Here is a 12,738-nt window from a genome sequence, read left to right as displayed (position 1 = left end):
GGGGGGGGGGGGGGGGTTGATATTAAGAAGAATATTTGCTCTAACACTTCATTATAAGATTATCTGTCTGTCTATCTTTCATTTACCAAATAATTGCAAAACAATGAAACCAACATGCTGAGGAAGTTTTCATGGCCAAATTCAAATAAGTTTATCTCAAATAAGTTCAGTAAGATCTCCTCTTTAAGATGTCTCAGAGACATATTTCTAACAATTAAAACAAATCTCTAAGAACAACAAATAGAAAATAATCTAGAATAAAATAACTATCCCAAACCACTTAACACACAACAAACACCCATGTTGTATGCAAATTCAAAAATAAAAACAATATAATTAGTCGATAGTGAATGATTCAGTGATCTTTCAGCACAGACTGAACTGCATAAATAATTACAAAGCTAAATATCTAGGTTTTACAGATATTGACCCAAAAAAACAACAAATAAACTACCATGTTCTGAAATAAAATGTTAAGTTACTCAATTAATCTAGAATAGAAATCTCATATACAAAACAGAGCTGTGGATGTTACACACGCACTGATAATAATTTGCACTAACAAGACCCTACAAGACCCATGGCACGAGTCTGGCTTATTTTAAGCCTAACAGATCATTATCGGAAATAACTTGAGGATCAATCACCTAATTAGGTGACAAGATTGTACAATGGGCTAATGACATATGATATGCAGTCAGTATATACCATTCTCTGCTGTTGGAGGTGTTGACCAGTTTACTTGGTGCTTAGTGTTGCTCACAAAACACATAATATAAACCTCATCATATAAAAATATGAATGTCAGTGCATCAGATTACTAAGCATCAAACCAAATGGCAAAACACTACCATTTGGCCATGAGCAGCACTCCTCTCTCTTGTGACCCCCAGCAGTCAAAGGTGATCAGAAGAGCGAGCGACTGATCGAACTTGATAATGAACAAGACTTTAAGCTGTGTCACTGCACATGCTCAAATCTTTAAATCACTCAATAAACACAGTGAGAGCCGCCCCCCTTCCCGGCCACCCGGACATTGTGCGAGATATTGATCCTGCCGCAGTTTTTAATACCTGGGTCTGGGACTTTGACATGAGATGGCTGGGGCCCAGGGTAAACACATGGGCCTGGGGTGAGCGGGATACAATAGACCTCCCCCCTATGCCTCCACAGAATCTTTGTGTCATTTTGTTGTCCGAGAAACCAGCTGCTGAAGAAAGAGTTCTTAGTCAGGCACCTGCTAGAAAAGGTCTCATATATAGACATACAAAATAACTGGAGGATGATGGTGAAGTGGAACAGACAGGTTAGGATAAAAGATCAGAGAATATTCTCAAAGAAAGACTTGAAATCTTTGTATGTTTAGAATTTAGTTGGACATGTTCACCTGTCCATTTGCTGCTGAAATACACATGGTGACACACACACACATACATATATTACACACTGTGTGTGTTCAAAAGTTTGGGGTCAGTAAGATATGTTTATTTATTTATGCATTTATTTATATAGTTGTGCAAGAAAGGTCTCTTATGTTTTCAGCAGCCATTACTCCAGTCTTTAGTCCTTCGAAAATCATTCTAATATGCTGATTTGCTGCTCAAGAAACATTTTTTATGATTATCAACATGAATAGAAAGTTCAAAAGCATTTATTAACAGAATTTTTGAAACAGAAATAGAACTTGATATATAAAAGTCTTCAGTTGTGTTCAATTTGAAGCACCTTGCTAAATAAAAGAAATAATTTATTTAAGAAATCTTATACTGACACCAAACATTTATACAGTAGTGTATATGTATATACTTTTTAAAATATGCAATATTTTATATATAATAAAAATAAATATATATGAATACTAAGGTGGGTATAACATTTTTGTATAAAAATTTGTGAGTTGTGTTTTATTTATAGCTTTTTTAGAAAAACTAAGCTACAAAAACAGTTTAAATACAACTTATTTACAGCTCGTGGCATTAATGTCATTTAATAACATTACAAATCACTGTACAGCCATCTTGAACTTTTGTTTTGACAAATATCGAAAGTTATGTGTTTTTAGTAGCAGTAATGTGTTTAAAGTAGCAGGCCTACATGAATGATGTGACATTTAGTATGTCAGTTTACAATATACTGCATTTAATAGCTTAAACTTAATACAAATTGAAGTAAATTAAAAAGTAAATCAAAGTAAACCGTTTTTTTTTTCTTCTCCATATTGTCCTGCCAGCTCATGGTTTGTGTGAACAAATCACCAACAAATTTGAATGTGTAAACAAATGATACTAATTGGAGTAGAGATAATAATACTGAGTCTGGTTTACAAGGCATTGGGTCATGAAAATGTCAGAATGATCTAGTTTTACTCATTCGGAGATAGACAAGACAGCCTCTTTGATTATGTGGATTGCTATACATTATTACTAGAGGAAGTGACATCAAATCTGTGCTGAAAAACATGATTTCAAGTAACTTAAGAGTGCAACACATAGACCTTCCAAGAGCCACATCACCTAAAGTGAACATTAAAACACCCTCACAATTGATGATCTGGGGGACTAGGGTCTTTGAAAACATAAACGTACAGCTGAAAAAAAATAGAGAATACTTTAACTCAACAAAAGGTCAATTACCCTCACCTCAATCTATGTCCACTTGTGAAAATATTGGCCAAAACCGGGTCAGTTTTAGCATGGTGGGAATTAAGATTGCTTGTTTGATAGGGCACTACAGCTCTGGTTGCTAGGAGCCATGGTGGTCTAGGCTTTGCAATCTATCACATTATCCCTCCTGTCAGTCCATCTCTTTCTTTCCCCCTCATTCAAACTGCAGCATTTACTCTGACGCAGTTTATCCGACCCAAGTGACGCACTGCCCATTATGAAGAGCTTCAGTGACTCTTCCTCTATGACACTCTGTTCATCGATAATCATTCCAGGTCATAACATAGTGTGAGAGAACTGGCAGGGTCAGGGGTCATCTCTTCACCTTGGCATCCTCTTTGATCTTCCAGATCATGAGTTCCATGCAGGCCCGGGCATCTTCACTGGAGTCATGCCCTCCAACTGTAAAGAGACAGGAAACTAGACATGAAACACAAAGACAGTCCAGAGCATGTTATTTAGAGCCTCTATGTGTCACATGCTATTATGTGGGTTTGATAATACACTATTATTATAATTATTATTATAAAATAATAATAAAATAAAATAATAAAAATATGATAATTATTATAAAACATTCCTTCAACAGCTAGGTAAGAAGGTGAAGCTCATATCAAGGCTAGATTTAACCACAAAGAAAAAAACATTTTATATATATATATATAAAAATTAAGCAAATTTTACACCAAATTCAAAGTAGCGTAATTCTATATGTGACCCTGGACCACAAAACCAGTCATAAGTGTCAATTTTTCAAAAAAATATAAATACTGAGAAAATCGCCTTTAAAGTTGTGCAAATTAACTTCTTAGCAATGCATATTACTAATCAAAAATTTAGTTTTAATATATTTATGGTAGGAAATTTACAAAATATCTTCATGGAACACGATCTTTACTTAATATCCTAATGATTTTTGCCATAAAAGAAAAATCGATAATTTTGACCCATACAATGTATTTTTGGTTATTGCTACAAATATTCCCCAGCGACTTGAGACTGGTTTTGTGGTCCAGGGTCACATATTTTATTTAAATTGTGAAGTATTTATATATAATAGTAGCATGGTAGTATTTGTTGTACTGAATTTAATTTATTCTCATTTAATAAAAAAAATAATCATTGTGTCCAGGCACAGTAAATACCAATGACAGCACATTCAGTTATTGGTGTCAATAATATCACAATGTGAAACTTAATCTTAATGTTCCTTAAAAGTAAGATACATTTTCTTTATGCAAAATAGAATTTGTAATTTTTTTAAGGAGTGAAATACATCCTGTACATTTTGCTGGGATTCATGCAGATGATGTAAATTAGTGCAGATTAATAGTATCCTCACCGTTGTCTTGTATAATGCGTTTGAGGTAGTCGGCCATAAGATTGCGAAGGGCACGTTTGTAGGGCAAACCCAGGCGGTGAGGAAACACAATAGCAGTGTCCACAACCAAGCTGTGAATAAGCTTGTAATCACAGAACAGGTTACATAAATAAATATTGATTAAAAGACGAAAAGCTAGTATGCTACTTTACTGCATTTATTCTGCAAGCTTAGAATATTTAGGTATTTTGTAAAGCTGCTGTTTGAACCAGCCTTTGTATCACAAGCACATGTGAAATTCCTAAAAATACTATCTAGGCAGGCTACATACTATATTTTGGCTTATTATAAAGACAGTACAAATAGTGTTTGTGTGAACCTTGAGCGCAAACAGGTCACTCTCAAGACTGTGTCCAATTAGAATGGACTCCGCACCGAACATGCTCAGCAGCACCGCCTGCACGTCTCTCAGGGTGATGGTGGTGTTCTCCAGATCATCCTGTGTCACACCTGAAAACCTGGACGTATGAGAAACGGGTGTAATTGAAACTAGAACAATTGAAAGGCAAATGAATGGCAGATCTCTTAACACAAATCCTACCGTGTGTTATAATCCACCACTTTGCTGCCAGGCTTGATAAATGTGTCATAAATAACCTTGAGGTCAGAGTTAATGACGGTCACTCTGGTCAGCTCCAAACCTTGTTTTGTGTAGCACTATAAATCAAGTATTGAGATGAAAAGAATTTAATTGAGCTGCTTGTAGTATCTTTAATATCACCTTTATAGAAACAATATAGACTTTAGTCCGCATCCTGTTTTCTTCATGAGGCTTTTTACATCCACCTAGTGTGGGAGTATTTGAATAACTGTTATTCTCACCATCTCACAGTCCAAGGCGTAGACACCTCCATTTCCATCTACTGGCAATGGTTTGCTAAAAGTCTTCACAAAACCATCCAAGGACTCTTTACGCCCATCTTGTACATGTTGCTGAAGGAAAAGAGAACAGTAAAAGCAGGTATTCTAATCCTTCAGAGACACATTACTGAACATGCTTTTTAGTAGGCTATACTTACTCTAAACACCTTATTAAAAGCTTTGCCTCCATCAACCAGCGGATTCAACTAGCAAAAGACTTCTGAACCTAAAAGACACCACCTTAAGGCAGTGTGTACAAACTGTTTTATCTTCTGTACCCTCACAGAAATATGCCTGTCATCAGCAAAAACATAAATACGTATGTAAAATTAAGTCTATTTATTTTGGAATTTATTTATTGCCATATCAAAGGATATATATATATCATGAAAATAATTTATAAATAATAAATAAAAGAAATAAAAACTACACAGTATTAACACAATTACACAATATTTGATCAGATGAGTGTGAGAGGAGTTGTTTTATTATTGCAGATTTGCAATGATTTCGGCATTTCAGCGTTTGCAGTTTTGAGAAATATAAAATCTGTGTTTTTATGCAACTACATTTACTTGAAATTATCTATAATACATAATACATTATATGTTAACATAGCAAATCTGAAATCTTATTTTAGGTTCAGATTTAGGAGAATGTCTTATTTTAGATTTAGGAAATGATTGTGGGAGATCCAATTTTTGCAGATCCACAATGATACCTACTTTAGACACTTCACATCCAGGAGAACCAACTGCACCAGAGCAGCAGTTGTAAAGTGTCTCCCAACCTCCTGGAACTATGTAAGACACAAAACATGTCAGCTGAACATGTCACTGAAATGACATGTACTGTCGCAGTTGTACTGTCTCATCCTGTCTCACAGGTACACATACCAACCTCTGTTTCTGCGTAATCTTCCCCAGTGGTGACTGCACTCCTCCTTACGCACACAGCTGCCGTTAGCATTTATCTTGTACTCGGCGCCACATCGACAACAGATTTTGAAAAAAGCTGAGGAAGAGATACAGGACACTTAATCAAAATCAAAAGTACAAAAGTTATGGTAAGGGAAGATATTTTCAAATGTAATACAATATCATCTATCACAAATGTTTCAAGTAATGTAACTTATGTTCAAAGAGTACATGAAAAACAAACTGCATTGGTGATAAAAATGTGAGCGTAGTGCCACCTAGTGGTATGGCTCTTTGTAATAAGGTTGATGTGAAGAAGCAGCATCAAGAAATTGGTCTAAGACCATAAAAATAAAACTTACGGTCATTGTTTTTCTTTTCTGGGAGGTTATGGACGACAGCATGCCCCGACACCTCGGGGTGAGGTCTGGGGTAGCCATGCTCCTGCAGCTGTTCTTCAGTCATTGCATACTTTTTCAGTTTTTCGTAGAGAATGGCTCCTGAAAACCAGGATGATGCAAAAACACCTGGTGAGCCTTTGGAAATACCCCAATAATATCATGCAGACTGTACAAATGCTATAAAAATAATCTAGACATGGGTGAGTGAGATCAGAACAGAAAGTGGTTGGAGTGTGGTCATTAAAAATTGTTTCTATCCATTGAAATAAAGCTGAAATAAAATATAAATATTAGCTGAAAAACGTAAAAAACCTAAACGAAAATTTGAAATGTTGCTTTGGAAACTAACCGAAATAAAATAACTTCAAGTACTCAAATTATAACTAAACATGAAATAAAAATAAAGATAACTAGAAATGAAATGTAATGAAATTGTTAATAAATAATATAATATATAAATAATACTAGAATAATACTGAAGGGGTAGTGAGGTACCTTTAAGGTCTACATCCTGCTGTTTGCCAGAGCGGTTGATTGTGTAGCTGGTTGTGGCAGCAAGCCGTCCACCAAGTACTTCTTCATGGGACTGACACTTTGTATTCACTGATACAGCCGGGCTCTCTGAGAAATAAACAGCACCAACCACGTTGATAAAATAAATCCATAAAAAATATGTTATTTACAGTTAAACAACAGAAATGAATTACATTACACAAAAGAAAAATGTATTTTATATATATATATATATTTTTTTTGTAAGTGCTAACAACAAACAGCACTTAAACTTTATGAACTACACAAATCTGCTTATTCTGCATTATTATTAGGCCACTAATAAAATATTAAATCTTATTATTTTATTTACATCAATAACATTTGTTAGTTTTATATTTTTCTAAATCCTAAAGCTTTGCTTATTTCCGGGTATAAATGAGATTTAGAATTTCAGATTTTCAATATGGTATCAGACTTTCGGATCCCACTGTATTCTCTCTTTTATTATCGACATCAGTGTAAAACACAGAATATTAGAGTTGGTGGCAGATTAATGGCAAAACTACTGTTATTCCTTTGAGAAAGGCTCTTTAGTGTAGGTTTAGTGTACCCTTAGTCACTTTACACGAACATCTGCTAATTAACAAATAAATACAAAGAAGAAATGACAGTATAACAGGAGTATTAATCTGCTCGTGTGTGTTAGACGCACTGATGGCAGGGTACGTAGGTGTGCTCTTGCTGCGAAGTTTCTTCAGTGTGTTCACAGCTACATTCAGGTAGATGTTCTTACTGCTGCTCCTGTCATACACCACCTTCTCTTCTTCCAGAGCCTGAGAGCGAAGAAGACACCCACAATATACACATCAACAATATATAAGGGACTTGAGATTAAAAGGGTTGCTCACACGAAAATGAAAAAAGAATGTTGGCAACCATGCTGGTTGCCGGTAGCCATTAACTTCCATAGTATGAAAAAAATACTGTGGAATCCAAAGACTCCAGTCAACTGTATGGTCACCAACATTCTTCAAAATATCTTATTTTTTGTTCAACAAAAGAAAGAAACTCATACACGTTCAGAACAGCATGAGGGTGAGAAAATTATGACAGAATTTTCATTTTTGGATAAACTATCCCTTTAACTAAAATGGAATTATGGAGGTTTGACGACATACCATCTGAAAAGCTTCCTGTTCAGAGGAACAAAACTTCAGGCACTCATCAATGAAGATGTTTAGGTAACGCTGGCGGACATTAGTGGGCACCTTGGCCCCAAATTCTGTAGGAATGACAGGACGCTTCATGGCAGAGCTCTGTGATGGGCAAAAAAGAGAGAAAGTTAATTGAGGACATGCAAATAGACCGTTATAGGTCTGTTACAGGGTGACGTCACCTTCATGGTGGGGGTGTGAGCCACTCTTTTCTGCAATGTAGAGGATGTGGTCTTTGACAGGATGCCCACCGATGTATGAGCTTTGAGTGAAAGCTGATCTGCCGCCACTCTGGTGGGTGACAACACCCGACTGCTGGCATCAGCTAGTCCTACAAAAAAAATAACACTCAAAGATAAATGTGTTTTTAATTCCTAATACTTAATCCTGCTGGAACTGAATGTAGGACCCCTCATACCAGGCTTTAAGGAGGGCAAGGAGGCATTTGGCCGGTGCGCAACCCGTCGTTTCTCTCCAGAGAGCCCCTGTTTTGGGTTGGTTGATGCAGATGCAGCTTTTACTGCAGCAGCCAGCTGTGCCGCCTGCTGCTGGGCTTTCAGCATGCGTTGGTAACAGATCTCCTGCGCTGTCATCCTCCGCTGCGGCATCGGCACAGCATTCAGCGACGTCTCTGACTGAATTAAGAGAATTATTAAACAGATGTTCTACTGCTATTTCTGAACACAAGTACGGATTCTATACTAATAGTATAGTATATGTTATGAACCTTATTTAGGTGAACTTGCATTTTTTTCTATTGACTTTTTATTCTAATTGGAATCTTGCTGATTTTAGGCACTTTAAAAAGAAAGTGTAAAAGTAGGGACACTTCCTTGTCTGCATTTTTCAGTACAAAAGCTCAGGTATTTTCAAAACAGAGAAGCTCAATCCAGTAATGACCTACTTTTTCAGTAACAGCCATTTTTTTCCACATCATATTAATACTGGTAATTCACATTATGGTCTTTTAATGTTTGCTGGTAGTATCTTGTATAAGAAATTTAGAAATCTACATTAAGAATTAACATTAAGACATTAAAATTCTAGAAAAACTTTACGTTTTTGTGCCAGATAAATAATAACAATAATATGTAAACTAAATACAATATAATGTAATATATTTAGGAAAACTACATATATAGATATATACATATAGGAAAACACTATATAGAAAAGGAAAACTACAGTATAAAATATATAAGTTAGTAAGATTTTTTTTATGTTTTTGAAAGTCTCTTATGCTTACCAAGGCTGCATTTATTTGCTCAAAAATACAAAAAAAGTAATAATGTGATAAAAACTAATATTGTGAAATATTAATTCAATTTTTTTTTTTTACTTTTTTTGGTTGCAATATATTTTAAAATGTAATTTATTTAAAATGTTAAAATGTAATTTATTTTAAAAAATCATTCTAATTTGATGATTTGTTGCTTAAGAAACATTTCCTATTACAATTCATGTTAAAAGGTTGTGCATTTTAACATTATACATATCTTTACTGTCTCTGTGACCAATTTAATGAGCCCTTGCTGAATAAAAGTATTAATTTCTTTTGACACCAAACTTTAGAACAGTATAATATATATCTCAGTGGATAAATTGCTACAGATTCTGTCTTGACTGGCTTATGGTCTAACTGTTGCACACCAAATACAGCTAATATGCAAATATGAAGTGCAGGGAACCAATAACATAGAGACATGTCAGAACAAGCATTCCAACACTAACCTTTCCTTGAGATTTAAAATGTGACACCCTCTTCTTCTGGCCAGGAAAGAGAGTAGTTAAAGTGCTTTCTGTTTCTTCCTCCTCCCCCTCCTCCAGTTCCGTTGAAGGCTAAAAACACACATGAAAGTGAAACTGAAATTTCAGTTGCAACAGAAAACCCAGAAAATCCACCAACAGAAAAAAAAATTGCATAGCATCCTCAAAACCCCATAAAGGCATTTTAGAGCAACCAAAATGACTGAAGTGATTATCAAATCTAGAGAAATAAATAAAAACTCTGTGTGGTACCTGCTTAGCTTGTCTCCCTTTGTCTTCCATCTTCACCTCTTTGGATTCGTTAAATATCCGCAGACACTCCTCCATCGGGTCCGAGTCATACTCCATCTCATCCTGCAGACAGGAGTAGTCCACTGCTTCACCACCATCATCATCATCATCATCATCATCATCCACTTCAAAATTATCTTCCGATGATGATGTATCTTCAGAAGTTTTTCTTTTATTATTCATGATGCTTCCCTGTTTAAAGGCAGAGGCCGACTTCCTCACTATCCTCTCGTCTTCCTCATCATCCTCTTCAGCACTCTCAGCACCGAACAAGTCTATGTGGCTCAGATTCCTCTGTTTGGTCTCACTTGCCTCTTTGTGATCAAGGACTAAGCTCTTTTTTTTGCTTTTATCTTTAGTGCTGTTGCTGCTGCTCCCATGGCTGCTTTTCTTTTTGCCCTTTTCCTTTGTGCTGCTCTCAAGTTTTCCGTTCATCTGGTCTTTGAATTTGGACGGCACCTTATCGGTTTTAACAGGCTTGTCCATTTTGGGCTTCTTGATGTTGCCACTCCCTCTATCTTTTTCCTTGTGGCCATGTTCACTCTTTATCTTAACCATCTTCTTGTTCTTTTCATCAGTACTTTTTGACTCAGATCCGTCTTTCCGCACCTTTTCCTTGGACTTACTGATTCTGTCCTCATTCTTACTTTGGTTCTTGTCTTTTTTACTTGAACTTTCCCGCCTTTCTTTTTGACTTTTCTTACTGGGTTCCTTCTCCTCTTTTTTCAGTTTATCAGATTTTATATTTTTCGACTGACTCACAGGCGTCTTTTTGTCTATCTTTTTGTTTGTCCTGTCCACATCATCCGATCCGCTCTGTGAGTAAACCTCATCAGTTTTAGACACCCGATTTACTTGCTGTCCCATCGCACCTGACTCTCGTTCCTTTTTCAAGCTGATGTTGATCCCCTTGCGCTGCATTCGACTAATGGATGTTGGACGATACTCTGTCCCGGAACTTTCCTCATCGGATTCAGAGAAACTTGCGGTGTACTTCGGGACATCTGCTTTAGGAGACAATGACCTTGGTTTCTTTGCCGTTGGAACATATTCCTCAACTTCCCCTTGTTTTTCAGGGTAAACCCTCTTTCTTTCAGCCAGCTTAGCCGAATAGTTCGAGAGAGGGTCATACTCCATGTTCGTGGTTGGTTTGGAATTATCCAGAGTGTATTTACACTTTACACGGGATGGTGGCGGAGGTAACACCTTTTTAATGCTTGTTTTGGAGACAGCAGTGGGAACATATTCCAGTGCATTGGTACTGCTGTTGTCTGAGTCTAAAGTGTATTTGCTGGAGCGAGGGGACGGGGTGTATTCACTCGCTTGGCCCATTTGATAGCTCCCAGGATCGTAGCCCTGATGGGATGATGCAGTGGGTTTCGGTCTCTTAACAGAGTTTGTGGTCGGCTCATATTCCTGATCGCCGATCTGAGAAAGCTTCTTCTTGTCCCTTTCCATCTCATTGCGAACAGCCTCAATGGCCTGATTGACCAACTCCAGCTCCACAGTACCCAGGTCCACATCCTGTCCCGCCAACAGGCTCGACGGTGGCTCCACATTATAATGTTCACCTGGTCTTACAACCTCTGGACTGAATGGATCACATCCTTGATCTGTAAACAAGTCACAAAAATCAACCACAGAATCAAAACAGTATATAATGCATCCTATATATACACATGCAGTTAATTGCAGAAATAATTTCATAAAACAAAAACAAACATTTCCCAGTTACTACCTATTCTTGAGGCATCAAAGGTTTTTCTGACAACAGTAAAAGCTATAGAAACGGTTTATTTTTAATACATAAATTGGACTGTCTGACATATGACAGCACTATTCTGGGGTTTTGTGTATTTTGTGCATTTAAATGTACATGAACCCGAACAGTACTTGAACAAAAGGAAAACATGACACCATAAAAACATTTTAATTCACCGTTTGGACTCGCAGAAAGCGCTTTAGTCTTTTTGATGTCGTATATCCCAGAGAAGGCTCGTCTTTGTTTGCTGTGTCTGAAGTGACAGTAGGGTCTGCTGCACCCATCTGCACCGGCTTTTCCACTGTTATTCTCAGAATAAAACGGACAGTCAATCCCACGGAAAAACCCCGTAGACCTCAACATCGCGGTTCATAACCAGTGTCACTTTGTATGCCTTTTAACTGGTATGTTTTTGCCACTTCATGCGTAGTTATTTGCATATCCGTAGTTGCCACTTTCTTACGGACAACAACAGACTTCCTAAGACGCCATATTTTATGAGCGACAGACGAGCCCAAGGCCCCCAGCGCACGTCGCGCTCTCTACGTAATATAGTTGACCGAATCATCCGCCTGTAAGAATTAGCGTGCTATCTGCACCGCGCTTGTGCAATCGAACAGCTGCTTTATTTGACAGTAGTTTATCTTAAAACATGTTAATACGTTGCTTTAGGCTTTATTTTCAAGCCTTTGGCATCTCTCTTTTTTTAACATGAATTATCTGAGTTTCTTTGTGATTTAAGTTGAAGGTTTATAACCGTGGCGGAGTATCAATGTGACTTTAGAGGTCAAGCGAGTGTAAAAGAGTGCACACATTGAGAAGTGTTCATAACAACTGGCACGACACATAACATGCTTTATTTTAGAAATCGAAAACAGCATTCAATTTATTCATTCCCGGTGGAGCTTCTGGCTGCAGCAAGCTGAGCGAGGGAAAAGGGAACTGGGGGTTTACAAAGTTTACAAATTACAGTTGTTAGCAATTTA

At 36.8% G+C, this 12,738-nt stretch overlaps 2 protein-coding genes across 2 annotated transcripts in view; both read right to left on the bottom strand.

Moving 5' to 3' along the window:
• The window catches only part of LOC107549997 (diencephalon/mesencephalon homeobox protein 1-B-like), an 18,797-nt gene extending 17,630 nt beyond the window's left edge, over nt 1-1,167 (bottom strand). Inside the window, exon 1 of the mRNA XM_016231210.1 lies at nt 1,074-1,167. The gene's annotated coding sequence lies outside the window, so the exon portion shown is untranslated. The remainder of the gene's footprint in view (nt 1-1,073) is intronic.
• A 730-nt stretch (nt 1,168-1,897) lies between these two features.
• On the bottom strand, nt 1,898-12,232 carry LOC107548912 (RNA exonuclease 1 homolog). The gene is made up of 16 exons (XM_016229782.1): nt 11,929-12,232; nt 9,952-11,603; nt 9,664-9,771; nt 8,351-8,567; nt 8,115-8,263; nt 7,897-8,034; nt 7,431-7,551; nt 6,719-6,844; nt 6,185-6,322; nt 5,806-5,919; nt 5,631-5,704; nt 4,867-4,977; nt 4,586-4,701; nt 4,364-4,502; nt 4,006-4,126; nt 1,898-3,065 (listed from the first exon to the last, which is right to left on the bottom strand). Exons 1-16 carry the CDS (start codon nt 12,113-12,115, stop codon nt 2,977-2,979), a joined length of 3,600 nt encoding a protein of 1,199 aa, XP_016085268.1. The 5' UTR covers nt 12,116-12,232; the 3' UTR covers nt 1,898-2,976.
• Nucleotides 12,233-12,738: the final 506 nt, after the last annotated feature.

This window comes from Sinocyclocheilus grahami, unplaced genomic scaffold (assembly GCF_001515645.1).
Source record: "Sinocyclocheilus grahami isolate Dianchi unplaced genomic scaffold, SAMN03320097.WGS_v1.1 scaffold16.1, whole genome shotgun sequence".
Lineage (NCBI taxonomy): Eukaryota > Metazoa > Chordata > Actinopteri > Cypriniformes > Cyprinidae > Sinocyclocheilus > Sinocyclocheilus grahami.
The sequence above is the reverse complement of the archived record's forward strand: the minus strand, read 5'-3'. Positions and strand labels throughout refer to the sequence as shown.